A 27,233-nucleotide genomic window follows, 5' to 3' on the forward strand; every position below is an offset into this window, starting at 1 on the left:
TGGGAACTGAACCCAGGCCCAGACGATTGACAACCCATCACACTGACCATTCAGCTAGCAGGGGCGGACAGTTGCTATTGGTAAATGAATGCGTTTACCAGAAATCATCCTCATGGGTTCCCATACTTTCATAGAACACCTGGAATGGGTTGACAGAGTCCAAGAATGCTTGCCATGACCTCCTCTTGCTCTTCTTAATTACGTATCAAGCTTTGACTCTTGCGACTTGAAAGACTGTGAGGTTTCTTGCTGTTGGGTGGCATTTAAATCATCAAAGAGCTACAAGCTTGTCCCGCATCACTGAATGGCACTCATCAGTCCACCAAGGAACAGGTCCTCTCTTAATATGACTTGAAGCCTTTTGATGGGCAAGTCAGTGATGTGATGGATCACTCAGGTGATATGGTCCACCCAGTTCCATGTTCAAACACAGTCAGCTGGCTGAACAGCATCTTGTTAGCCCTGCTTACGAACTGTTTCTGTGGCTTTTGTTCAAGCAATCCAATCCCCGATGAAGTAGGTGGATCCACAGTGGGAAGTAGTCACTGGAATGAAGGCCATCAGTTGATTTCCACTGTGCTAAGTCTGCAGGGGCTGGAGAGCAGAAAGAAAGTTTAATGGGTGAGGATGACCCAGTGGTAGCTGAGAAATGAGTGGGACTGCCTTTTTCGAGGCATACTCAAGAACATGGAGTATGCCGGTTCCAGGAGTTTCAGTTCATCCACATGAGTCCTGGAGCCATTCTTGTTCCACTGTAGTAGGGGAGCCATTTATCATGGTGGTTGCACTTTCTTCCTGTCTTTCTGCCTTGGGGAAAGATGGTTGCTCTGAGCAGACTTTGCATTCTATCACCTCTGAAGCAGAAGCACTAGAACCATCAAGTTTAATGACATCAACTCGGTCTGACAGTCTACCTCCTGTTTTCACCTGCGGTGGAAGATTCCCATTTGCCTTTTTGTCTGAGAGCAGCAGCAGTGAAGGCAGTACTGGATTGTATACTCGGCTCTGCGTTTGGAGGCACCACCAACTCCACAATGGTGGTGACTGTGGCTTTATCTGATGTCCTCAGGAGGGGTAAGGGCTCGGAACCAACTGCAACTTGATAAGTGTGCTGACAAATGCAGGTACTAGTGCTGACACTAGCAACCTCCATTTGTGTGGAAGCTTTGATTGTCAAAACAGGCTTATTTAGGGCCAAATCAAAAGATGCAGTGAACGTGGGAGGCTGCATGGCTTTATAGATCATCTTGGCCTCACCATACAGGATGCATTTCAATGTTTTAATCTCCTGTATCTTCCTCTCTTTGAGGAAGACACTGCAGTCCCTACTCCAGACTGGGTGATCTCCAGAGCAATTTACACGCTTCTGAGGAGAGGAACAACCAACTACATTGTGGACAGCATTACCACATTTATCCTAAGTGGCTTCACCCTTACATCCTAAGGTGGTGTGCCCAAATTGCTGGCATTTAAACACAGAATAGGTTGTGGACATAGGGCCATATGCTTACATAAAGAAAACCTGCCTTAATATGCTCTGGAAGTTTCATGCTATTGAAGGTAAGGATGAAGGATTCAGATTTTATGAGAACACTGTCCACCCTTTTCAGTATATTTTGCACACTGACAACCCTCCTTATGCCCACTCGTCTTTCAATTCCTCTTTGGGAATATCAACCAGATCTCTACATGATAAAACATCTTTGCTGTAGTTCAATGTGTTGTGGAGCTCCATTTCTATGGCATATTCCACAAAGCATTTACATTTCCCAACTAGCAGTTTCAACCAACACTGTTTTGTTATGCTGTCATTTGACCGATTTCAATGTACCTGCAATGCCCTCTAAACCTTTTTTAATATAAAACTATAAAATCTTCTCTACACTGCCATCTTGGAACAATCAAGCACACATTCTGACCAGCAGCATGAGTTCTGTTACTATAATGAAGAACTCTGTAGAATCTCAGACTCAGGATGACTGGCTACACAAGCCATCTTGTCAGATTGGGAGTTGGTACCTACCAGCAGCCCATCCATTACGCTGGGAAGAAAAAGAGAAAATTTCAAGTATTCCATATCAGTCCCACAGGCAGCTAGGAAAACAAAAATCCATCTAGATAGAGCCCTGTGTGCAATGGTAAGCCTTACACAAATGAGGTGTAGCAGTTTCCCTAGAGATTTCACTTCAACAGCCATGCATATCATTGGCAGACAACACACCTTGAGATGGAGGATTTTTTTTATAGAGGATTTTACCATTCTCGTGATCTAGGCAGTCAAGCCAAGATCACCATTCTCCACGACACACAATGTTTCCCCGTCCTGCAGCATGATGGTCACTGAAGCATGCCCAGAGCTTACAGTGAGAGGGGCTGGTGGTGCTTACCAGTTCCCAGCTCAGGAAATGTGGGATCACCAAGGCCATACCCAACAAACAAGTGCTGCTGAGCCCAAGAGGATTCGAGTACAGGCTGCTCACCAATTATGCATGAATTGTTGCCCACTATAAGCCGAAATATAGCGGCAACAGCTTCAAAACAGTAGATGACAACTGGCAGGCGACAATGAGCAGTCTGGCACTGGGTGCCAGTTCTTTGTGTGCCACCCTGCCTAAAATGTGAATTACTTTGAACATTACTGATCAAATTCACCACAATGCACAAAAATGTTTACAAAATTTTACTTACAAACCCTGTTTGTTTTGCATATTTGGGCTAAGACCCTGTTTTAAAAGTTTCTGTGCAATTCCAGTCATGGCACTTATAGTTGAATCCCCTGTGGTTGCAGGTGACAAACTTGCCACCATATGCAGTGCTGTGTTGCCTTGCTCTGGTGTTACAGCACCTACTGCTGCACCATGTTCTATCAAGAATTCTGCTGCGTAATCATCTCCTGCAAAAAAGTAAAAGATAGGAGTTAGAGGAAATTGACTTCTGGAATTTTATAAATTTGTTGTCTACTAATTTTGTTACAGTCAAGGTGAATGAAACAAACACAAAATGCTTAGTATGATTGAAATGTTACACTGATCTACATTATGTTGAGTTACTACTTCGACATTTGATATGGTAAATTTGTGAATTAAATACAAAAATTTAAAAAACACATTTCTTAATGCCATCAGCATTACAAATTTGTTTCATTAACTATCAAGTCTTATTTCATGTTATAGATTTTCTCCTACCTTAATGGAAAAATGCCTTTATACCACTATATCTTAAATATACCTAACTGACTATGCTATCCAGTGTCTCACCATGTTCTGGAACTTCTTACTTAAGTTCACTGTGAGCATAGGCATCTGCAATCGGGAGCAAGAGGGAAGGAGGGGGGAGGGGTCTGCCAGCCTGGTGACATAACCTCATTCTCTTCAGTTGCTGTGACATAGGTCGATTTTCACACAAACTGGTGCTGTACTTTGACCACGGTCAAGGCTGGAGTCCAAGCCTTTCTTAGCTTTATTTGTTCATTGTGTAGCCAGGATCTCTAAAGCCTTTTTTAGAATACACGCCAAGATAGTGTTTAAGTGGTACAACAACTTAATGCTGTCTTAATTCATGGCATGTCAAAGGGAGATGCAATGCTCTTCCACAGCAGACTTTCTGTTGTTCATTACTGACTTTGCCGGCTGTTCATTGTCTGTGTGGCATCTATGCTCCATGCAATTCTCCTGTGAAATCCAGATAGTCTAGCCTGAACACATTTTCCTGCATTGGCAGGGGATTTAGTGAACTCCTATGTCATTCTTGACTGACCCCAACATGGCTCACATCTTGTCTGATGGGAAGAATATGAACCTGACACAACGTTTTCACAGTATTCTTCCAGTTTTCACTGATGCATTCTCAGTGTACAGGATAATAGTTATCGCAACAGGTTTCCCGGCAGACAAAGTGTGTGCCAGACAGACTCGAACTCCGGGTCTCCACCTTTCACAGACAAGTGTTCCACTGAATGAGCTACCAACACACGAGTCATTCTCTCATCTCCTCTGGCCCCAAGATCAAGTATCATACACCACATAGTTTTTATCTGCCAGGAAGTTTCATATCAGCGTGCACTCTGCAGCAGGGGGGAGGAGGAGGAGGAGGAGGAGGAGGAGGAGGAGGAGGGGGGGATAAAAAGGACCTTAACATGTGTGTAAAGCAAATGATTGTGCATTAACCTTATATTATGCATACATATTTGTGTTTATGTGCATCAAAGTGCATAAATGTATCCAAAGTGTATAAACAGACTGTCTAAACTTTACTGTCCTACAGAACTCATTTTACATAAGCTGTAGCAGGGAAAAGAAGGGAATCAGCAGAAAAAAAGGAGAATATGTTCCTCTTTGAGAGACTCTGATGAAAAATGGAGAACCAGTTGCTTCAAAATCCATTCTGCCTTGCTCACTGAAAAATTTGACATGTGAACATATTCACACATTTTTGTACTGAAAGAGAGTAGCAGAGAGACAGAGGAAGTGAAAGGATGAGAGGAAGAGGAAGAGAAAGAGAAAGGAGACACTGCCAGTGAGAGAGGAAGAGAAAAAAGATGAAGGGGGAGAGTGTGGCAGTGAACAGAAGATGGATGGATGGAGATAGAAGCAGTGGGAGCGAAAGAGAGAGGAGCAGTAGAAATGAAAAATATAGATGAGTGCGGACCACATATGGGCTTGAAGGAGGGGGAGGTGAACTCTCCCAGACCAGTGTTTAGCATACAGGTATAGGGGAGGGAACATTTTGGACTGAAATTTTAAACACATTGGAACAGAGGAAAAAATAAATTGGACAACTCACAACTTTTGAGCTGCTGCAGTACAGTGGAGACAGGGGGAAGAACAGGAATACGAACAGTACATTCAGCCTATTGTTGAGGTAACAATGATACATAGGGGTTACCAAGTTACATGTTCATCATGCATCCAGCACTGTTTTTGTTGGGAGCTGGCCAGGCCCTGAGAAATGATTGGAAGTGATTTCACTATGTCCCTAACTACAAGTGGAATGACATGGTGTGTGCTGCCAATGTTTACTTTCACTTTCACAGTACAGCCCAACAGTAGTTTCAGAACAACAGGCAAGAGCTGGGACAAATTTCAAGAATATGTTACAAATGCATTTGGTGACAATCAGTATTGAGTCCGCACAGCAAAGAGCCACTGAGGAACAGAAGCCAACACCAAGTGGAACCAACAGAGTCGTTTGTACAGAGTGTTTTGGCACTGTGTCACACAGTGAACTCAAATACGTTTAAATTGAACAAAGTTTACAGCCAATGAAGAGTGAGGCAGAGGACGTCTACTAGGACTTCTTTTGAAGGGTGTCACCACAACAGAACTTCATGGCAGCCATAGAAGTCATCTGAAGTTTCCTGCCTGGTTGTTAAAACACGTATCAAGGTAAGAAGTCGCCGCGACGAAAAACGTCTATGCTGTAATGACTTCCATCCCAACTCGTGTATCATATCTGCCACACTCTCTCCCCTATAACGCGATAATACAAAACGAGCTGCCCTTCTTTGCACCCTCTCGATGTCCTCCGTCAATCCCACCTGGTAAGGATCCCACACCGCGCAGCAATATTCTAACAGAGGACGAACGAGTGTAGTGTAAGCTGTCTCTTTAGTGGACTTGTTGCATCTTCTAAGTGTCCTGCCAATGAAACGCAACCTTTGGCTCGCCTTCCCCACAATATTATCTATGTGATCTTTCCATCTGAAGTTGTTCGTAATTTTAACACCCAGGTACTTAGTTGAATTGACAGCCTTGAGAATTGTACTATTTATCGAGTAATCGAATCGAATTCCAACGGATTTCTTTTGGAACTCATGTGGATCATCTCACACTTTTCGTTATTTAGCGTCAACTGCCGCCTGACACACCATACAGCAATCTTTTCTAAATCGCTTTGCAGCTGATACTGGTCTTCGGATGACCTTACTAGACGGTAAACTACAGCATCATCTGCGAACAGTCTAAGAGAACTGCTCAGATTGTCACCCAGGTCATTTATATAGATCAGGAACAGTAGAGGTCCCAGGACGCTTCCCTGGGGAACACCTGATATCACTTCAGTTTTACTCGATGATTTGCCGTCTATTACTATGAACTGCGACCTTCCTGACAGGAAATCACGAATCCAGTCGCACAACTGAGACGATACCCCATAGCTCCGCAGCTTGATTAGAAGTTGCTTGTGAGGAACGGTGTCAAAAGCTTTCCGGAAATCTAGAAATACGGAATCAACTTGAGATCCCCTGTCGATAGCGGCCATTACTTCGCGCGAATATAGAGCTAGCTGCGTTGCACAAGAGCGATGTTTTCTGAAGCCATGCTGATTACGTGTCTCGGTAAAGAAAATGTTGTTTTGATTAAGTAATTAGTTAACAATCACTGCAAAAGCACCAAGTCAAGTTATATTTATAAAAGTTTCAATATGAACTTACAAGTATCTTGGAGTATGCTTATCAGAGTTATGAAGTGCAGTAACAGGTATTAGGAATACAAAGATAATTTGGTGGTAGGGTTTGCAGGTACCTCCTAACATGTGGTGAGAGTAAACAGGATGGAGAGAGCCACATATATACAATATGAACTTGCTTTATGTGAACGGGCATAATTAAATTTAATCAACAATGCTTAAGCACAGATCAATGATTGCCTTTCACAAAAAAGTAGTGAATTGTTATTAATACAATGCAGGCATCTGAAATAATTGAAAAATTGTTGTTTCACAGAGTACTGTATTGTAGTAAATGGCTGTCACGACCAAAATTATAATGGTTAGAATTACGGACAGTAGTAAATACATTGGCAACAGTTTATATTTATAAGCTAAGCACTTTTCAACCTTGCATGTAACGATTCTCAAGTATGAATGAGAAAATACAAGGCAGAGAGTTGTTATGTACCACCTGCATAAACTGTAACTGTGATAGCAGAAATTTGCTGCTGAAAACCACAGGAAATCAACAAGGAAATAATTCTCTAAAGGAAAAGGCACAGGTTAAAATCATGGTTACCCATAAGCAAACTGTCCTGAAGTAGGACAGCACACTACTTAATATTACCTGGGAGAAAACACATAAGCATTACAGCAAGTGCCATCTCTTCCTGGTCTTGCTCAGTCTTCATATGTATTGTCAACTGCAAATGACACACAATATTTTCTCTCAGGAATGTGTTCTTCCCCAGCAATTAGTACTAGTTAGCGATGTTGCGATTGGACCAAACTGACTCTCAGCAACTAATAAAGACAAACAATGATGTTTCGACAGACAGTACCGATACTCAAAAGCTTTCATTGAAATTTATCCTGGTTTAACAGACAGTGATTTTTTGCAGCTGTATCAATGCACAATTTAACAGATTACCTCTACCAACATATAATGTTAATATTTTTGTAGTAATTATCATGACCATGACAGCTACATAACATATGCTATGTAACAGTACATTGATCCTGTCCTTTATTTAACTATTCATTAATTTTAATTATAAATGTAGGATGGCTCACCTCTGTCAATAGCGCGATGCAAGAGCGTGTATCCTTGGCTGTCCCTTGCATCAAGATCAGCCTTATGTTCCACCAAAGTGCGAGCAATACTAGTTTGATGATCACGAAGGGCTAAGTCCAATGGAAGATCACCACGAACATCTAACTGGTTTAATTTTACTCCCAGCTGAAACATACAAAAGGCAATATCTTCATTAAACATATATAACTGCGGAAGTATTACTTCTCACAGGTAAAAAGCAGATAAAACATAAAATTTGCGTCATTATAAAATTTCGTTTAACATAACTTTCATATAATGGAATCTTCTATACTGACAATTTTTACTTGTACTCATTCTTAGCATACTGCTGGTAAAATTTTAACAAAGCAATTCATCAGTAACCAAATGGACACAGTTTTGGGTTTCCAGACCTATTGCAAAATCCAATAGTCCCCTCCACACCAAAAAGCTGAATAGGTATGGATGTCAAGAGTCACTTCTTCCTGTGACCTTTCACCACATTGTCTATAGACACATTAGTGTACTTTGTTATGGCTACTATTTCAGCCATTAACATCCACCTATGTGTCAGAGTCCATTCAAGAGTCGTATCTCCTCTAGGTGCATTCTTTAAGGAAGGATCACCATGCACCCTTCTTGCCACACTGTTACCCTGCATTCATTTCAGTTACTGCACTCCAGGCAACTGTGTGTGCAACCTGCCAGCATGATGATGCCACAGGCCTAAAGCCAAAGATTCCACCTTTCTCAAAATTCAACAGATGGTGATAGGTTGCATATGCACATCTTCTGGGAATGCTGTGTTAGCATATCACTCAAAAATTTCCAGTAAGGTCAGATATATCCAATAACCATTACAGACTCACACCATTATTCATCTAGGACAACAACTTTTTCTGTTCTGAAAATGAGTTAAAATAAGTATGAAATTTTGATCAACATGCATCATAGGCAAGTAACCAGTTTGATATTGTTAAGAGTCAAGGTCTCATGGTGCCTCCATTTCCATCATTGTGTGAAACATGAGGTATCAACAGTTCAAGTAGTATGTTTTTCTGTAGAGTTTCTGGCTGAAGGAGAAATCTGCATATTGGCCCCTTGGAAAATTAATTGAAATTTTTATCAACCATGGCTTCTTTTACTTATTTGCATTTGTGTTAGAGAGAAATTCAGCAACACAATGCACCCTCCTAATAACTCCTGAACTGGGTCAGACCACCACCCCCCCCCCCCTAAAAAATTAAAATAATAATAAAAATTAAAAAATCACACAGCCTCAATCCTATTGCATACATGCGGGATGCCATTTCACCATTAGATTTGTCCATCTTGAACCCAAGCTCTGACCAACCTCCATGAGTTGAGGGTGGAGGTCGAGCAGTCATTGATCAGAATGGCTCCTCTGACCTTTCAGTCTCTCATCTATCTCATTGCATCATGTGTCACTGTAGACGAAAGACAGTATGAAATGAATTATAATGATAGCCCACCAGAGCTGCTACCAGGTAGGTGTATGTAATTTAATTATTTGCAAGTGTAACACTCTCTACAGTAAAGTTACATATTGAAAGATAGCAGATATGCTATTTTTCTTATTAATTTTTTTGACTATGGCACTTAACAATATTTGCATTTACATAATTGTAAATTATATTTAATTCATCCCCAGCAATACAAATGGGATGGGGTACTTTATGCCCACCTTTCGTAAATATTGTAATCTAATAGTGTACTTTATATTTTAAAATTTTGAAGAAACTTTTTGCTTTTAAATAATTATGTTATAAAATTTTATGACTGCATTAAACTTTTTCACTCCAACTTAATGCAAAAATTTAAGTCTAACTGAGATGGTAGTAGACGCAATTATTCACAACAAATGTCATATCCAATATTTTCTTGTTCTAAACTCCACTTATAGTATCTCTTTAAAAAGCATGTTGTTAATAAAAGTGAAGAACAGGTAAGGAAATTTTTATTTTATTAAATTTTAATGTGTTGGTCACACTGTAGCTGTTCCAACAACCAGAAAATCTGGAGCATCCTCCCATGCTTACTGACTCCTGTTCAAGGGCTACATCAATTTCTGATATGACTATTTGTTGTACAAAACGGATGGAATATAATGCGTTCTCTTAAAATTATGGTTGTATCTATATTCAGACCCCACTTTTTAATTTTTCGAAAAACATCATTAATTTCTTCTGTTGCTTGTTCTCTAAAGGAATTTATTAACAACCTAAGTATTATCTACAAAAAGTGAAAATTCTGCTTGATGAATGTTAAATCAAAGGTCATTCACAAACCATGTATAAGAAGTAGGAGTGTACCCAAAACTGAACTCAGTGTGACTCCATGATTTTTCTCCTGTCACTAAAATTCTCTCCCCTTCCAACATTGCTTGAATTATTCTGCACAACTTTCTGGATTATATTTGTTAAGTATGATTCAAACAAGTTGTTTGTAAATCCATAAATTCCATAAAACTCAAGTTTTTCTAAGAGTGTAACATGATTTAAACACCATACACCTTAAATAGTAACAAAAAATATCAAATATTATTTTATTATTTCACACTTTTAATATTTGACATGTGAAATATCATTCTTAGTCACACAACCCTTCTGGAATCCAAACTGCTAAGCAAATTGATTGTAAATATGAGATATTCTTAAGTACATTACTTTCTCAAATATTATGTAAAGATATGGTAGTACGGAAATTAGACAATAATTATTTAAGTTTCCCTCACCTTTCTTACAAAGAGGTAGCAACTGTATATTTTAATTTGAGTGGAAAAAACACCCACACCTGTTATGCATTACATATAGGCTATCATTAAGGACAGGATGTATTGTATTACGTTAGAACAATTCTTTAAAATTCTGTTTGAAATACATAAAACACCATATGAACTATGGTTTCTGAGAATTTCTGTAATTCTAGAACTCAGATGGCAAGCCCATATCAAGCAAAGGAGGGGCAGCTGAAATGTGAAAGGAATATATGAAGGCTATATATAAGGTAAATAAACTTTATGACGGTATTATTGTAAGGGAAGAGGAAGCAGGTGAATATGAGATGGGGAAACATAATACAGTGAGAATAATTTGACAGATCACTGAAAAACTTATACAGAAACAAGGCCCCTGAAGTAGATCATACTTCCAGAGAAGCATTTAGATCCTTAGAAGAGCTAGCCGTGATAAAACTATTCCACCAGAAGTGCTAGATACACGTGACAGGCGAAATACCCTCAGATTTAAAGAAGTATTTAATAATTCTAATTCCAAAGAAGGCAAGTGCTGACAGGTGTGAATAGTACTGGTCCTGGAAGATAGGCTAAAGAAAGGGCAAACTCATGTTAACAGATATTGTAATTTAGAGAAAGGTATTGACAAAGTTTAAAGAAACACAGTCTCTCAAATTTTGATGGCAGCAGTTAAAAAGGTCATTTATGACTTTTACAGAGACCAGATCGCAGTTAGAAGAGTCAAAGGATATACACGGGAAGCAGTAACTGAGAAGGGAGTGGAGCAGAGTTGCAGTCTGTCCTTGATAATATTCAATCTGTGCACTTAGCAAGTAGTGAAAGAAACTAAGCAGAAATTTTGACAAGGAATTAAATTTCAATGAGAGGAAATTTAAACTTTGAGGTTTGATGACTATATGACAATTTTTTCACAAACAGCATAGGACTTGGAAAAGCAGTTGAATAGAATGCACAGTGACTTCAGCAGAAATTACAAGATGGTCACCAAATAAAGTAAAACATGGGTGATGGAATGCAGTCAGATTAAATCAGGTGATGTTGAGAGAGTCAGACTGGGAGTCACCAACAGTAGTAGATGCATTGTTATATCTGAACAGCAAAATAAATGACTGACAACAGCCATTTGGCAATAGCAACAAAAGTGTTTGTGAAAAAATAAATTAAAAGTTTTTGAAATGTTGTATGACGGAAGAGGGATAGGCTGAGTAACTAATGAGGTGGTGCTGAATCTATTTGGGAAAAAAGAAATGTACAGTATAACTGTATAAAAATGAGAGTGGTTAATAAGACAAATCCAGAGGGACCAGCAGTAGTAAATCTGGTAATGGAGGAAGGGGTGTTCGGGTGGGTGGGGAGAGAGTTGAAAATTGTAGAGAGGCGTAGGCATAAATACAGTATGCAGTTTCAGGTGGATGTAGGCTGTACTAGTTACTCAGAAACCAAGAGGCTTGCACAGGATACACTGCAGTGGAGAGATAGCCTTCAGACTCAAGACAACAATGACTACAAAATCATCATCTACAGTATTAATTTTTGTCATGACACATACATTTCTCGACAATGTAATGGCTTCCCATAAAATACTACAATAGTTCCAGTAGAATGCAGGTAATGCCAGATACTAACTTGGTCTTGCCTTTATGTAAATTTCAGTTTTCCTTTTACACAATTTTTAATCCCTTTAGTTGTTAACAGCTTAGTTGCTTTCTGGTTGCTATGAAAACTACTTTCAAATACTGACAAAAAATTACTATGGAGTACATTGAATTTTATTTTAGCATTTATTTCCTTGCCTACCTCTTTTACCTGATTGCATAGCCATAGTCTAAAAGTCAGTTATCATAATCTTAGAGCAAAGTGAAATACTGATAATGGTGAATGCTCATTTTGTTCTTTTCATCATATAAATTTTCATATCAAAGTTGTGTTTTTATTGCTAATATAGTTCTTAAATCAACTGAATGGCACACACATTCCAAAAATTTTCTTACAAGTGATTATTGCCTTATGTATCTTGCTGAATTACAATTTCTTGGAGGTTTGTTGAAGTGATGTAAACAAATTATTATATTACAAGATTTTGGTTAGCAGTGTATGTGAAGCTGTGGAACCACTGTAATGGCTGGGCAGATCAACTCAAAGGTTGGAGGGAGGTAAGGACATACTACACCCAATATAATCATAAATGAAACCAAGTTTTTCATCTGACTGACAGATCCATGAAGAAAAAGAAAACCCATCCAGCAATCGACTTGAACCAGTATTAATTTACAAATCTAGGTAAATGTTACAACTGCTTATGCATGGTTCCTGTAGGAACTGTGAAGACTGGCTTACACAATATCTGACCAGAAGTATCCAGACACCTATTAGTGGAATTAATATGGCATGTGTCCAGATTTTGTCTTCATGATTGGTAGATTTCTGCTGAGGACCCTATCAACATCCGTGGAATGGTGGCAGCCCATCTGTCCTCAAGAGATGAAACCTGATAATGTAGTTTTCTTAGCTGCTGGGGTCTGGGGCGAATTCTACATCCTAAGTGATTTTAAAGGTGCTCTGTCAGGTTGAGGTCACGGCTCTGGGCAGGCCAGTTCAGTAGTGATGACGTCCACAAACGGTAGCCCACAGATGCTGCTTTGTGACAGGATGTATTGTGATGCATATACAATCAATCATCATCTCCAAATTGCTCCTCTATTGTATGCAGCAGATATTGCTGCAAAATGTGTTTGTATATTCCTGCATTAAGCATTTTCTTAAGTGCAATAATGGTACAATACCCTGAGCATGGAAAGTACCCCCTTACCAAACTTCTTCACTGTTGGCACTACACATTATGGCAGATCACATTTTCCACACACTCATCAAACCTAAATCATTCTATTTGACTGCCACAGAGTGATTCATCACACTGTAACACTAGTTGCCTGTTATCAACTGTCCCGTGGTGTCACTCTTTACACCACCTGAACTGTCACTCATGAGGAGAACACACAAATGCCAAAATCCATTTGCCCAGAAACTTCACTCAGTGGAACAGGGGCCAATCTAAGAACACATATCTCGACTTATTCTTCGACTGTTTTTTTAGAAAATGACGGTCACTGTTTTTGAGGTACTTTACACTTATCAGCTACAACATTATGACCACCCACCTAACAGCCGGTGTGTCCAACTTTGGCATGTATTAACAGAGGTGATGCATTGTAGCATGGAAGCAAGGGCCTTGGTAGGTTGCTGGAGGGAACTGGCACCACATCTGTACACACAAGTCATCTAATTCCCATAAATTCCGGAGAGGGGGCGATGAACTCTGACACCATGTTCAATCACACCCCAGACGCGTTCGATCAGGTTGAGATCTGGCGAATTGGGGGATCAGCACATCAACTGGAACTAGCTACTGTGTTCGTCAAACCACTTAATCACCCTCCTGGCCTTGTGACATGGCACATTATCTTGTTGAAAAGTGCCACTACCATAATAAACACGATAGTCATGAAGGGGTGTACGAGCTCTGCAACACTCATTGGCCATCATGGTGCCTTGCACGAGCCCTATTGGTCCCACAGATGCCCACGTGAATGCTCCCCAGACCGTAACGCAGCCGCTATCAGTTTGTATCTGTCCTGCAGCATTGGTGTCAAGGAGCTGTTGGCCTGGGAGATGTCACGTCCAGTGCCGATGGTCATGTGCCCATTTCAGTTGTTGTTGCCGATGTCGTGGTGTTAACATTGGCACATGCATGGATTGTTGGCAGCTGATGCCCATCGTTAGGAGTGTGTTCGGTGCACTGTGTGTTCAGATACACTTGTACTCTGATGTTCGTTCCGCCACAGTACACTGCCTGTCTTGTTTTGCCAGTCTGAACAACCTACGACGTTCGACATCTGTAGTGGCCGCCCAACTCCACGACGTCTGGACGTGGTTTCACCTTGATTTCGCCACGTGTCGAAGACACTCAACACAGTATTCCTTGAATATCCGACACGTCGCGCAGTTTCCGAAATGCTCGTGCCGAGCCTCCGGGCCATCACAATCTGCCCTCTGTCAAACTCAGATAGTTCGCGCCATTCCCCATTCTACACACGGACAGCACTCGCACTTTTAGTATACGCACCGTGCGTCCAGCTGGCTAACAGTCATGACAAAGCTATCGGGTTTATACGGATAGTAGGTCGGTGGTCATAATCTGGCTGATCGATGCATATGCCTTTTAGCGAGTAAATAGTTCGACCAAAGCGGTAGCACAGTGACTATCGCCGCTGCATCGCAATTCTGAGCTTCCTTGTTCGAAACCCGATTGTTGTTTTTATTTTTCAGTTATCCAGCCATGTTCTTAGAAGATTACTACACGAACGTTTTCCATTGTATACTGAAATAACGTTGTCCTAACTCGTCTACTCATTGTGTGTCTGACGAACGAATTTTTAAAAAATGAATAAATGGCAAAATTATTTGAAAATGTTTTTGGTGAATTTCTGTAGCGTATCTTTTTTCATAATCAAGTGCAAGCTCCAGTTTTCGGAAAAGTGATCCGTTATGCGTCGTTTGCCCGAAATTACTGCCAACGATGGAAATCTTCAACAATTTTAAAGATGTTTCTTTTCCGAACGAGACTCGTACGAAGAAATGTCACTGTGGCGAACATGCCTACGCGCGACGCTCGTGGTGTTTGTTCTTTACGAATATTTGGACGATACATCGAAAACATAGAAATTCTAAACGGAGAATAAAATAATAGAGAAATTATGTAAGAATGAAATACAAGAATTTAAAAGGTTTATAACCCCCGACGCTGCCACACATGCATCAAACAATAAATGACATGGTGAAACCCTGTTCTAATTTTACAACAGATGTAACGCCCGCCCTTGTATCACATAACGTAACAAGAAACATTCGTGTAGTAACCTTCTACCGACATGAGCATATAAATGATAAAAATAAACAAAAATAATAATCCGGTTTCGAACACTGGGTGCTAAATTGGACGGTCGCGAAGTTAGCCATTGTGCCACTATTTCGAATGAGATTATCGCGTTCAAAAAGGCATCTAAATTATGACAAAAACTTTGACCGTCGTTTTGTCAGAAACGATCCAGCATCTACCGATATGCTGAGATATGTATGTGGTTATTTTGACATTTGAAGTGTCGGGGAAATCTGAAAATATTTGTGGTAAGGTCTTAAAGGGACCAAACAGCTGAGGTCATCGGCCCCTAAGCTTACGCACTACTTAATCTAACGTAAATTATCTTACGCTAAGGACAACACACACACACACACACACACACACACACACACACACACACACAAACGCGCGCGCGCTCACACCCGCGCGCTCACACGCCCGAGGGAGGAGTCGCCGAGGAGCGTCTCCAACATTGTAGCCCATCATTTTTAACTTCTTCCGTACAGCCACAGTGCTACCTGGGCTGCTGGTAGCAAACTGGGACTCACGACTGATTCCTTCCGCTATTTTCATGCGATTTTGTACAACTACCGTCAGAAATGCTTAAGGTCTGCCTGGTCTTTGTTTACCTATCATTATTCTTTGCGTTTCCGTTTCAGTCACATCACCAACAGTCGACTTGGGCAGCTTTAGAAGGGCTGAAATGTCCCTGATGGATCTATAACAGACAATGAATTGTCCACGTTCGAAGCTCTCCAAACCGACCCATTCTGCTGTTACTGCCTTTCTGCTGTCGACCTAAATAATACTTCCCAGGTCCTTTTACACTGGCATCTTGACGTCGATTCCACATTACATTGGGCAGTTCAAATAGTGAACTAATTACAGCGCATACAGAGACATTTAAGCGATCATTCTTCCAATACGTGGTACAATGTGAAGTACTATCCATATTGCACTTCCCAGCAGGGATGGTTTGAGATTGCGCGATGCCAGAAGCATCTATGAATTGCGGCGCTCCTATTTAGCAATATGCACTCAATTTTTTTTTTCACACATTTTAAGCCCAACTTATGAGAAGGTAATCTAGTAAGATTTTATTTCACTTAAGCATTAGCTTCCCCAACGCTTTTATCATAACAGCGTTTTTTTCCCCTTAAGTCGTGTATACAGTTAAACTGACGATGTGAGATTGTGCTCACTAAGTTAGAAGAGTAAGGTAAAGCAATGTTTCATATTTTTACCTTCGCTCGAATTCTTGGAAATAGAAAAGGGTTGCCTGCTGTGATAGTTTGAGACTTGCGTGGACTGTATCGAAATTAATATGTGCTCACATTAAAAGTAACACGTGCCTTATTATAAACTTTGAAGTTATTCATACGGAGAGAAAAAAGAATTCGGCACGCTCCATAGTACTGTACAAAATATCAAAACATCGCGACACGCCGGTTTGGAACCTGATACATATTAGCCGTGGAAGACATTCGGCAACACAGAGTGACTACAATGTCTTAGTCGAGTGCAAACCATTACATTAAAGTAGGCAATGCGTCGAAATATGATAGACGGGCCTACTGTAAAGGCATCCTAGCTAAACTTAAAGTACTTGGAAAAACAGAACCGCAAAATCACTCTTTCTATGCTGAGAGTATATTAACAAAGTTTCAAGAACCGGCTTTAAATGATTACCCTAGGAATATACTACAATCCCCTGCGCATAATTCACATTGGGATCGTGAAGATGAGAAGAATAATTAATTACTGCACGCACAGAGGCATTCAATCGTTTTTCCTGCGCTGCATACGCGAATGGAACGGGAAGAAACACTAATAACCCGTACAATGAAACATACCCTCTGCACCTCACGGTGGAGTGGACAATACAGATGTAAACGCAGAATACGTCTATCAACGCACTTGGCGGCGCACCACAGCACCTTCACCATGCAAGTCGAGATCAGGCGAATTAACCCTTAGCTAGACCGAAGCAACGTGTAAACTCCCTCTGCACCTCGCTTTGCCCGTGCGCAATTTACCGTGTGTGAGAAACCCTGGTGTAGACGTACCAGCGTGAGGGTTTGGGGGCAGATGGACGCCGGCAGTGCGGCGTGCACAGCGCTCCAGTGTGTGAGAAACCCTGGTGTAGACGTACCAGCGTGAGGGTTTGGGGGCAGATGGACGCCGGCAGTGCGGCGTGCACAGCGCTCCAGTGCAACCCCCCCCCCCCCCCCCTCCCATCCCCTCCACCGTCCGCACGCACGCTCGCTCGCTCCAACGGAAGACAGCTAGCAGGGTGGCGATCAGCTGGCTGTGGGCCGGGAGCCAGTCAGCGGCAAGCAGCCGAACCGCTCACACGTTACGAGAACGACCGCGAGTGCCCGGCACAGGCCGAGCTGTGCGCGCCGCGCCACCATGCACACGGACTGAGACAGACGACGCGTCGCCTTACCATGTCGCCGTGCCTGCTTCTTGTCCTGCTGTGCGCAGGTGAGTCCCACTGACCCAGCGGGAACCACTGTCTCCCACTTGCTGGCGATGTCATTCGAACGACCTGAGTCAAGAGGCACTGAAGGACGGCTCATATTAGTTGTGGATAAATACACTGCAATCGCCCCAAAAATGGGAAATAAATTTGAAACATTTGGCCCGCCAGACTGTCGCGTCTATTAAGGGGAGTTGGAATGCCCTATCCCCACAATGTTAAATTTAGTGACTTGGCTTCCCTTTATTTCAGGAAACACTGCAGCCAATGACATGAAAATTTTACAGGGCGTTAAACTGTATGTTCTGAGTCTACTAAACTACAATAATTGGATTTCAGCCACTGCTTTCGGAAATACAATTTTTTAACTACACGGTTAATATTTTGTGTACGGTTATCCTAAATAATTTTGATTATACTTAACATTATGTTGTTCTTTTAGTTCAGTAGACTCAGGATATGTATGTTAGTACTCCCTAAAAATGTTAATACTCTACACGAAGTGGTTTCTCAGATTTAGCGAAAAATGCAACAGAAAATGTTTCAAAAGACTGTACCTCAATATTTGCTTAATTTTTTAATTTTAGTTACTCAGAAACACCCAGCACATACTGTGTATCATCCTCTTGATCTCATTCCAAGTTTTTTTCTTCTTTCTGGACTCCTTAGTGGCCAACTGTGTTGCATACTCTGCTTTATAAATGCGAACCTTGTCCATCCGTTCAAGTTCTCTGATCCAGTTTGCTCCAGGATTAATTCCCATATGCACTAGCACTTTAACCTTACCTATGTTGCCATCATTTAAAGCAATAACAGCATCTCTGATTCCCCACTTTAGTGTCTTCATTAAAACAAAAAAAATTTTTTGATAAGCGAGTCCATATAAGATTACTGAACGACTCACTAGGATTTTGAGTATAACAATCCAGACACTTCTTCAGTAATTCAGGATTTGCCAGGTCTCTGTAAATAGGTTTTATGATATACATGACCTGCTGGAACGAAATGTTTATGGCTGTATGAACTGTTTTGAGTACTGGGCATTGCGGTTATTGCACCATGAATCACTTTCAGGAGGGCAAATGTGGTGTACTGGTTTTTCATTAGTTGACAGTCTGTGGAAGAAGGTCGCAATTACTGCCTCCTTCAATTTCAAGAAATCCTCAGTATTATTTCTAATGGCCACCCCATAATACTGCTGTAGTTCCTCAATCATTTTGTCGGTAAGTCTGTCTCTGTTAGCTCTCCGACATACAACGCGTGTTTGTTATACTATGAAACGATAGTATGCTGTTTTTGACAGTGCTACCAATACAAACACGTAACTTAACCTTTATAACACAGCAGTCCACAGCCTTCTATATAAAAAATTACCAATTTTACTATATCTTGAGGTAATATACGCAAAAATTTTAACATTTTCAACTGGTGTAGATTGTATTTAAAAAATAAAATACTTACCATGTGAGTTTATAAGTGATGTACGTATATAATTTTAATCAGAAAATTGCAAATTTTATAACGAGATAAAAATTCAAAAATAATAAAAATTTTGTTTTTCTTTCCGACTTCCCTTAAGTTACTAGGAGAAGTGCTATTCATAGATGTGAAATTGAAGGATTACAGAAAGTAACAAGCAGGAAGAGCAAATTGGTAGGGAGTATTATGAGATAATGGAACTGTCCTGCCACGGAGACTGTCCAAGGATCTCGACCAGCTTACTCCAGCGTTTCTTACTGAGCAAGTTGGCATAGCGGTAATGATACTGTACTCGCATTCGGCAAGAGTAGTATTCGAATCTCAGCGTTGCCGTCTAAAGACCTCTCTGTAGACATACACACTAACCTTAGACATGCTCGTGGCTGTGGGCTGGGAAGGGCAGTTCCTTACTCAAGATACGATCTTCGCAAACTGAACCTGCATCATATCACTTTGAAGCAAGCCAGAACATGTAATACATAAGTAATAGTAGCAACGGTCAGTACAATTTGTAACAATGAGATTGATAGACTACAGTTGCACGTCTCTTAGTCAACACTGCCAGCTCACAACTTGTGGCCAGGGGAGATCGACACTTCATCGTCCTGCTCACAAAGTCAATCCAGGACGATGTGGGCTGTGTGAAAAGGGCTGTGTAGCCTTGGAACACAGTATCACCATTGGGGAAGAAACACTGTACGCTACTATGGGATGGACCTGATCAGCCAAAGTGGTCACATAATCATTGGCAGTAAAGCTGCCTTGACGAATATCCATAGGGTCCATGGAATATCACAGTATGACTGCCCAAATCATCAACGAACCCTCGCCAAGTTTAACTCTTGGAACCTAAACTCAGCCAGAAGTTCAAAATCGTGTGAAAAAAAAGTTCAAACACACACACCCATGTCCGAGAGAGGACTAGAACCTTCGCCGGGACCAGCCGCACAGTCTATGACTGCAGCGCCCCAGACCGCTCGGCTAATCCCGCGCGGCAAAATCGTGTGAAGCAAGACTCATCCGACCAAATGAGATTCTTCCAGATTTTAATACTTCAGCATGACTTTTTCTGTGTTTCAGTGACTTTTTAACTGTCGTCCTCTTTATTTTGCTTCACAATCTTCTTCAACGACCATGTGTCATTATCAGTCGTCGTGACTTGGTGACGATGTTTCTCCGCGTTTCACATCTGCGGTATTAAGCCCGCCTTTTGTACCTATTTTCATGTATTCGAGCACTTTATATTTTTAGTCTCGATAAAAATATGGTTTTTAGTAAATACTTCTACCAGATTCTGTAACTGTTTTAAATTTCTCCAATTACATTTAATAGAAATATTCAAGTCCAGCAGCAGAAGCAACTTTTCACTCTCACAAGCAGCGTCATCAGATTCGGAAACCTACTTACACATCAGTATATCTCTAACAAGAGTGTTGTTAAGTAAAGTAAAAAACGAGCAAAAATTCAGAGAATCACTGTCACAATCAGAAACTTTTGCGTCATTCATGTTACACTTGAGCTGCTAAGTTACCCGTCCATAAATCATGGATTATGTTAAGAATGAACTTCAGCTCCATTGTACGGTCGGATGATAAAATAATCGTACAGCTATTTTTTCTATAGGTTACATAGGAAGAGAACATTTTTGTTCACGTCTAAGCAACTGTAATCGTAGCGTCTTGTGACGCTGGATATTTTTTAAACTAGACACAAACAACGAAACACGTTTTTACTGTTCTTCCTCCAGCTGCTGTGCGTCGGGAGGAATGCGCCGACAGCAGCAGTAAAGAACTCTACCTGGTCCGTAGACATAACACGATAAGCTAGGTGCCGCAACAGTTCAAAATGACCTGTACGCGTTTACGAGATGGAAGCTTCCATTGTCGTACTTCTTAGTAACTCACATGGTCGTGCAGGTAAAGGGCGCTGACATACGCACATGTGGTGCGGTTATCTTCATGAAACCCAGCAGACGGCGATAACGTCACGCCAAAACAGCACGGGAGGATAATTGGATAATATTGTGTGTGTGTGTGTGTGTCTTTTTTCCAGGCATACGTCTCCTACAAAGGAACTGTTCACTCGATGGCGTGTCAATTACTTCAACAAAAATATCAGCGGACCAGATGATGGCAACGTCATAGTTTGCCGAAATATTGTACCCGTTGGACAGAGATCCCATCCGTGAATTATTCTTCCGAAATTCCTCCTGAGAAATGCTCCCCGCCTCATTCCTTTTCATATCTGAAGAAGGCACATAAAGGATCAGTTTTAGTGGTGTCAATATTTAAAGGCAAATCCCTATCCGACCAAACGGCTACAGAAAGTAATAACTTTGTAAGGATAATCTTTCAAGATCACTAACGTTCTTAAATTGATATTTGCAATTTTTATTGTCACTTATTACGTGTCTTTTGAATAACTGATATAATAACATCGGTTTAAGTTTTTCTTGGGTGGGGTTCACAGTCAAAAGAAATTTCTAAATACAGACAGTGATGACTGTCTTTCAAAATTGTTTGTTTTTAAGAGTCACTATTTCAATTTCGGCCTTTAGCCATCTTCAAATCGAACAAAGCGAAAATTTCGTGCTTTACCACATGTCAAAATAGCAGTCGTGTTTACATGGCCCATCACGTTGGCTGAATACAAAGTGCTTCGCAAAACTTTTGGAGGACACAGGTGAAGTAGCGTAACATAGTAACAAATCGGCAGAAATGAATGACAGTAGATTAGATTAGATTAGATTAGATTAATACTTGTTCCATAGATCATGAATACGACACTTCGTAATGATGTGGAACGTGTCAGGTTAATAAAAGATGTCTGTACAAGAAATTACATTACACAAAATATTGCATGACAGTAATGATTAAGGTTTATTTTTTTTTTTTTTTTACTTTATATCTAAAAATTCAGCCAATGAGTAGAAGGAGTTGTCATCTAGAAATTCTTTTAATTTATTTTTAAATGTTAGTTGGCTATCTGTCAGGCTTTTGATGCTGTTTGGTAGGTGCCCAAAGACTTTTGTGGCAGCATAATTTACCCCTTTCTGTGCCAAAGTCAGATTTAACCCTGCATAGTGAAGATCATCCTTTCTCCTGGTGTTATAGGTATGCACACTGCTATTACTTTTGAATTGGGTTGGATTATTATCAACAAATTTCATAAGGGAATATATATACTGTGAGGTTACTGTGAGGATCCCTAGATCCTTAAATAGATGTCTGCAGGATGACCGTGGGTGGGCTCCAGCAATTATTCTGATTACACGTTTTTGTGCAATGAATACTTTTCTACTCAACGATGAATTACCCCAGAATATGATGCCATACGAAAGCAGTGAATGAAAGTAGGCATAGTAAGCTAATTTACTGAGATTCTTATCACCAAAATTTGCAATAACCCTAATAGCATACGTAGCTGAACTCAGACGTTTCAGCAGACCATCAATGTGTTGCTTCCAGTTTAACCTCTCATCAATGGACACACCTAAAAATTTTGAAAATTCTACCTTAGCTACAGACTTCTGTTCAAATTCTATATTTATTACTGGAGTTTTGCCATTTACTGTACGGAACTGTATATACTGTGTTTTATCAAAATTTAAAGAGAGTCCGTTTGCTGAGAACCACTTAATAATTTTGTGAAAAACATCATTTACAATTACATCACTTAGTTCTTGGTTTTTGGATGTTATTACTATACTTGTATCATCAGCAAAAAGAACTAACTTTGCATCTTCATCAATGTGGAATGGTAAGTCATTACTGTATATCAAGAACAGTAAAGGACCTAAGACCGAACCCTGTGGGACCCCGTGCTTGATAGCACCCCAGTTTGAGGAATCAGCTGTTTTAACATTACACGAACCACTTATTTCAACTTTCTGCATTCTTCCAGTTAAGTATGAATTAAACCATTTGTGCACTGCCCCACTCAAACCATAATGATTTAGCTTATCTAAAAGAATTCCATGATTTACACAATCAAAGGCCTTTGAGAGATCACAAAAAATACCAATGGGTGATGTCCGGTTATTCAGAGCATTTAATATTTGATCAGTGAAAGCATATATAGCATTTTCTGTTGAAAAGCCTTTCTGAAAACCAAACTGACATTTTGTTAGTACTTTATTTTTACAAATATGGGAGGCTACTCTTGAATACATTACTTTCTCAAAAATTTTTGATAGAGCTGTCAGAAGAGAGATTGGGCGGTAGTTGTTGACATCCGACATATCCCCCTTTTTATGCAATGGTTTTACAGTGTCGCGGCATGTTGTCAGAGGTCCCCCCGTCGCGCACACGAAGTTTGACTTCACGCCACAACGCTAAATGAGGTTGGCCTCGCAACACGAGGCAGTTGAAGGGACGAGAAAAAGACAAGTGTGTGTGAATCAGTGTGCAGTTACGGTGCACTGTGATGGTGGTGTTCATTACAACATGGACCTGAGACAACATACGGATGTATTCACACAGACATGAGCCGTCGGGAAACTGGAAGAGGGGGGGAAATGTGACTAGTGTAGCCCAGGAGTTTTGTATAACTCAACGCATTGTTGAACGTATATAGGGCGCGTTCGTAACCAAAAGCATTGCTGCCAGAAGGAGATGAGGTGGTCGACCACGGTCAACAGCGGCAGCGGATGACCGCTACATTGTGCAACAAGCAAGAAGGGACCCACGTCTAACAGTGGGTGTAATTAGAACCACATTTAACAGGACAAGTACGTTGTGTACCGTTGACACTAGCACATAGGCCGCACCGTTAGCAGTTTTGCCAAGAACGTAGGGACTGGACCAAGAGTATTAGAGTCACATGCTCTTCTCGGATTGACAGCAGATTCAGTCAGAGTAGCGATTCTGAACGTACCCTCATATGGCGAGAGGTGGGAATACGTAATGAATACAGATACATGGTCGAAGATGATCGTTTAGGTGATCCAGGTATTACAGTGAAAAAAGAGGCATAATGCCGCATGGGCTTACTGACCCCAAAATCTGTAAACACGGTAGCTTAGCGGTCAACGTTACAGCAAATTTGTACTCCTTCGCAACGTGCGTCAGGGTGCTTTTCGCCATCATTTCATTTTTGTGGAAGACAATGCGCAACCACGTCAAACAGCGCACGAGGAGCAGCCAATGGAACGAGGGATATTCGGCGAATGGACTGGCCTGCTCATTCCCCGACTTAAATCCCACGGAGCACATGCGAGACACTTTGGGAAGATGCATTGCAGCCTGTCCACATGTACCAACGACCATCCAGCAAATGTCAACCGCCCAATTGGAGGACTGGAACGCCCTCAACAACTCCTTACCAACCTCGTGGTCAGCATCGGAGCGATAACCACACACCCTACGTTTTGTAATGTCCTGATGTCATTTCCGTTCGTGTCATTGCGTTTCTCTTTCCATTAACTTCTGTACTACACGGTAGCAGTTTTTTTTATGTATGGAGCAGTTCTTGGCAGTGACACTTCATGCCAAAGTTAACATCGTCCTTAAATTTTGTACACCAGTGTATGTTGTAGTTTCTGGGATCTTTTTGTGTAAATAATATCGAGCTACCGCACATATCACTGTCTGGTAAGAATATATTCTAAGTCCATCGCCAGACATCAAACGAGAATTGGCTGCGGAAGCTAGTGTAAAACTAGGTTGTGGTCTCTTGGATGCCGCCAACTCTGGTAAATAGAATGGTTGCCACAAGTGGTGAAAAAACCACAGAAGCAACGGTAACTCAAATATTTGCTTTACTAATGAAAGACGGCTCCTGTTGTTGCTGATTTACATATTTGTTTTTAGGTCCACGCCCGGTTTCTGATATCACACTGTCTACTTTCAAGAGTATCTGAAAATAACCTGAATGTTACGGCCGAAACCGTTCTTGGACTTGAGAAAGAAGTGTATCAGCAACTGGAGTAGACTTTAACTGAGTAAACGGTCGCGGAACAGCACCCTCTAAACACAGAAAAACTAATAATCAGATATTTTCGTTGCAAACGTTCCTGCTAAGAAGACTTGTCACGGCATAAATCTAGAGAACCACACAGCCAATCTATGTTAGAATTCAGACCTTGTCTGAAATGTGTAACTGACTAGTGAATACGATATTAGTACCTCGAAGAACAAGCCAACATACAGCAATTTGTAGTGCCGTTAATGGAAGTGTGACTTCATAGGAAGTGAATAAAGCTGTTTCTGCAAAGCTGACCCTCTCCTCAGGCTGAATTGTTTTCTGTTAAACGTATTCGCCCACGAGAAAATCCTTGTGTGGTCGAGCGCAATATTCTTTTGGGATGGCATCTCTATAAAAGGGGTCTCTGTACAATTCTTTGTTACGAGTAACTAACTATGGATGACTCAACATCCGTATGGTATTATCGCTCTGCTGACAAGTAAGCCGCTAATCATTTGCGAACAGAACTATTTTTGGAATGAAGTTTTCACTTTCCAGCGGAGTTTGCGCCGATATGAAACTTACTGGCAGATTAAAACTGTGTGCCGGACCGAGACTCGAACTCGGCACCTTTGCGTTTCGCGGGAACCAACTGAGCTATTCAAGCACGACTCATGACCCGTCCTCACAGCTCTACTTCCGCCAGTACCTCGTCTCCTATCTTCCAAACGTCAAAGAAGCTCTCCTGCTCTCAGTTGGTAGAGTACTTGCCCGCGAAAGGCAAAAGGTCTCGAGTTCGAGTCTCGCGCCGGCACACAGTTTTAATCCGCCACTAAGTTTCAGAACTATTTTTATCACTACAGCTGGATGTCGGATTTGAGGTTAGAATTCGTTGCCACTGTCTACAAACAAGAAGAGGACGAACGTCCGACAGGTCACTGGCTCGTCTACCTTAACAATCTGCAGTCGTTTGGGTATTACAGCGCCGCTAGATTTCACGTGGTAGCTCTGTGCAGATAAACTTGGTGCAAGCGTGTTCAGCATTCATGTTTTATGAGTGCACTGTTTTCCACGTCCCCCTGACATTCTTAATACACCGTTCACTGCTAGAACTGCCGTCTGCAGTTTGTGAGAGGTTACACCACGTTGACGTCGAACACAGGCGGTTGTCACATTAATGTGTATAATGGAACAGTGATTAGTACCTAGCATAATGCACTATTTCGTAAATGCTGTTTTCTGAAACAAAGCGGATGGGAAATAATGAAAGTATATGGCGCAGTGCGAGGAAGTTCCGGTTCACCCCTTCTTCTCGAGGAGGGACAGCGTGCCAATGGGAGTACGCTTTGAAGACGTCGCGTCGTCGGTCGTTCATTACCTGTGCAGGTGCCATTAGCAGCGAGACGCGCTATCGGGGAATGGGAGAGAGCTAATAAGGGAAATGTGCGGAGGCGGCGTCTGTTTCCCCGAGAGAGAGAATCGATGCGGGACCGCGTCGGCCGTGACTCACGAGGCCGGCGACGCCCACAGCTGAGCGCGCCCGTGCGCCGTTAAAGGATGCATCTGCGGCGGCAGCGGCACCGACCTGCGCAAGCCGGCTGCCTGTGGCGCGCCAGTACACTAGCGCCTCCGCGTAACGCCTCTGCCTCGTGCAACTACGTGCGATCAGGATCAAGGTCCAAGGAGGGCATTGAGATTGTGGAGTGTGGTTATGAACACCCCCCCCCCCCCCAAAAAAAAAAAAACTTTTGACGTCGGTCGAATTCGCTTGTGCGGCAAAATACCGCCAAATTTGAATCGCAAATGACTACGAGACTAATAATGCGTAATCAGTGATTAGGCGCACAAGGAGTAATCGTGTCTGTACATGTTTGTCCCACAGTATTTGTTTTACCTGTGACGTCAACGTGCAACTGTAGGCAAAGGCGCCTGAGTGCTACGAATTAGCTTTGTGTAAGTTACACTGTTGAGTCACATTAGTGCGATCACCTGTCAGAAATCTGAATAACCGCGGTCCGATACGCGACGTGCTGGAACGCACAGATAGGGATGTGGTGTCACGCCGATTCCAGTACCGTGGGTTGGGTTGTTTGGGGGAAGGAGACCAGACAGCGAGGTCATCGGTCTCATCGGATTAGGGAAGGATGGGGAAGTAAGTCGGCCGTGCCCTTTC

The 27,233-nt window shown here is 41.5% G+C and overlaps 2 protein-coding genes across 4 annotated transcripts in view; one reads left to right on the forward strand and one right to left on the reverse strand.

The window, feature by feature from the left end:
* The window catches only part of LOC126284505 (rabankyrin-5), a 499,589-nt gene that overhangs the window by 251,555 nt on the left and 220,801 nt on the right, over positions 1–27,233 (reverse strand). For all 3 annotated transcript variants that reach the window (XM_049983482.1, XM_049983481.1, XM_049983480.1), the window contains exons 7-8: positions 7,501–7,666; positions 2,689–2,893 (exon numbers count right to left, since the gene is read on the reverse strand). In XM_049983482.1, coding sequence (XP_049839439.1) covers positions 2,689–2,893; positions 7,501–7,666 — 371 coding nt within the window. The remainder of the gene's footprint in view (positions 1–2,688; positions 2,894–7,500; positions 7,667–27,233) is intronic.
* LOC126284510 (uncharacterized) overlaps positions 17,468–27,233 on the forward strand; it is a 136,579-nt gene continuing 126,813 nt past the window's right edge. The window contains exon 1 of the mRNA XM_049983485.1: positions 17,468–17,682. Coding sequence (XP_049839442.1) covers positions 17,646–17,682 — 37 coding nt within the window. The 5' untranslated portion in view covers positions 17,468–17,645. The remainder of the gene's footprint in view (positions 17,683–27,233) is intronic.

This window comes from Schistocerca gregaria, chromosome 8 (genome assembly GCF_023897955.1).
Source record: "Schistocerca gregaria isolate iqSchGreg1 chromosome 8, iqSchGreg1.2, whole genome shotgun sequence".
Lineage (NCBI taxonomy): Eukaryota > Metazoa > Arthropoda > Insecta > Orthoptera > Acrididae > Schistocerca > Schistocerca gregaria.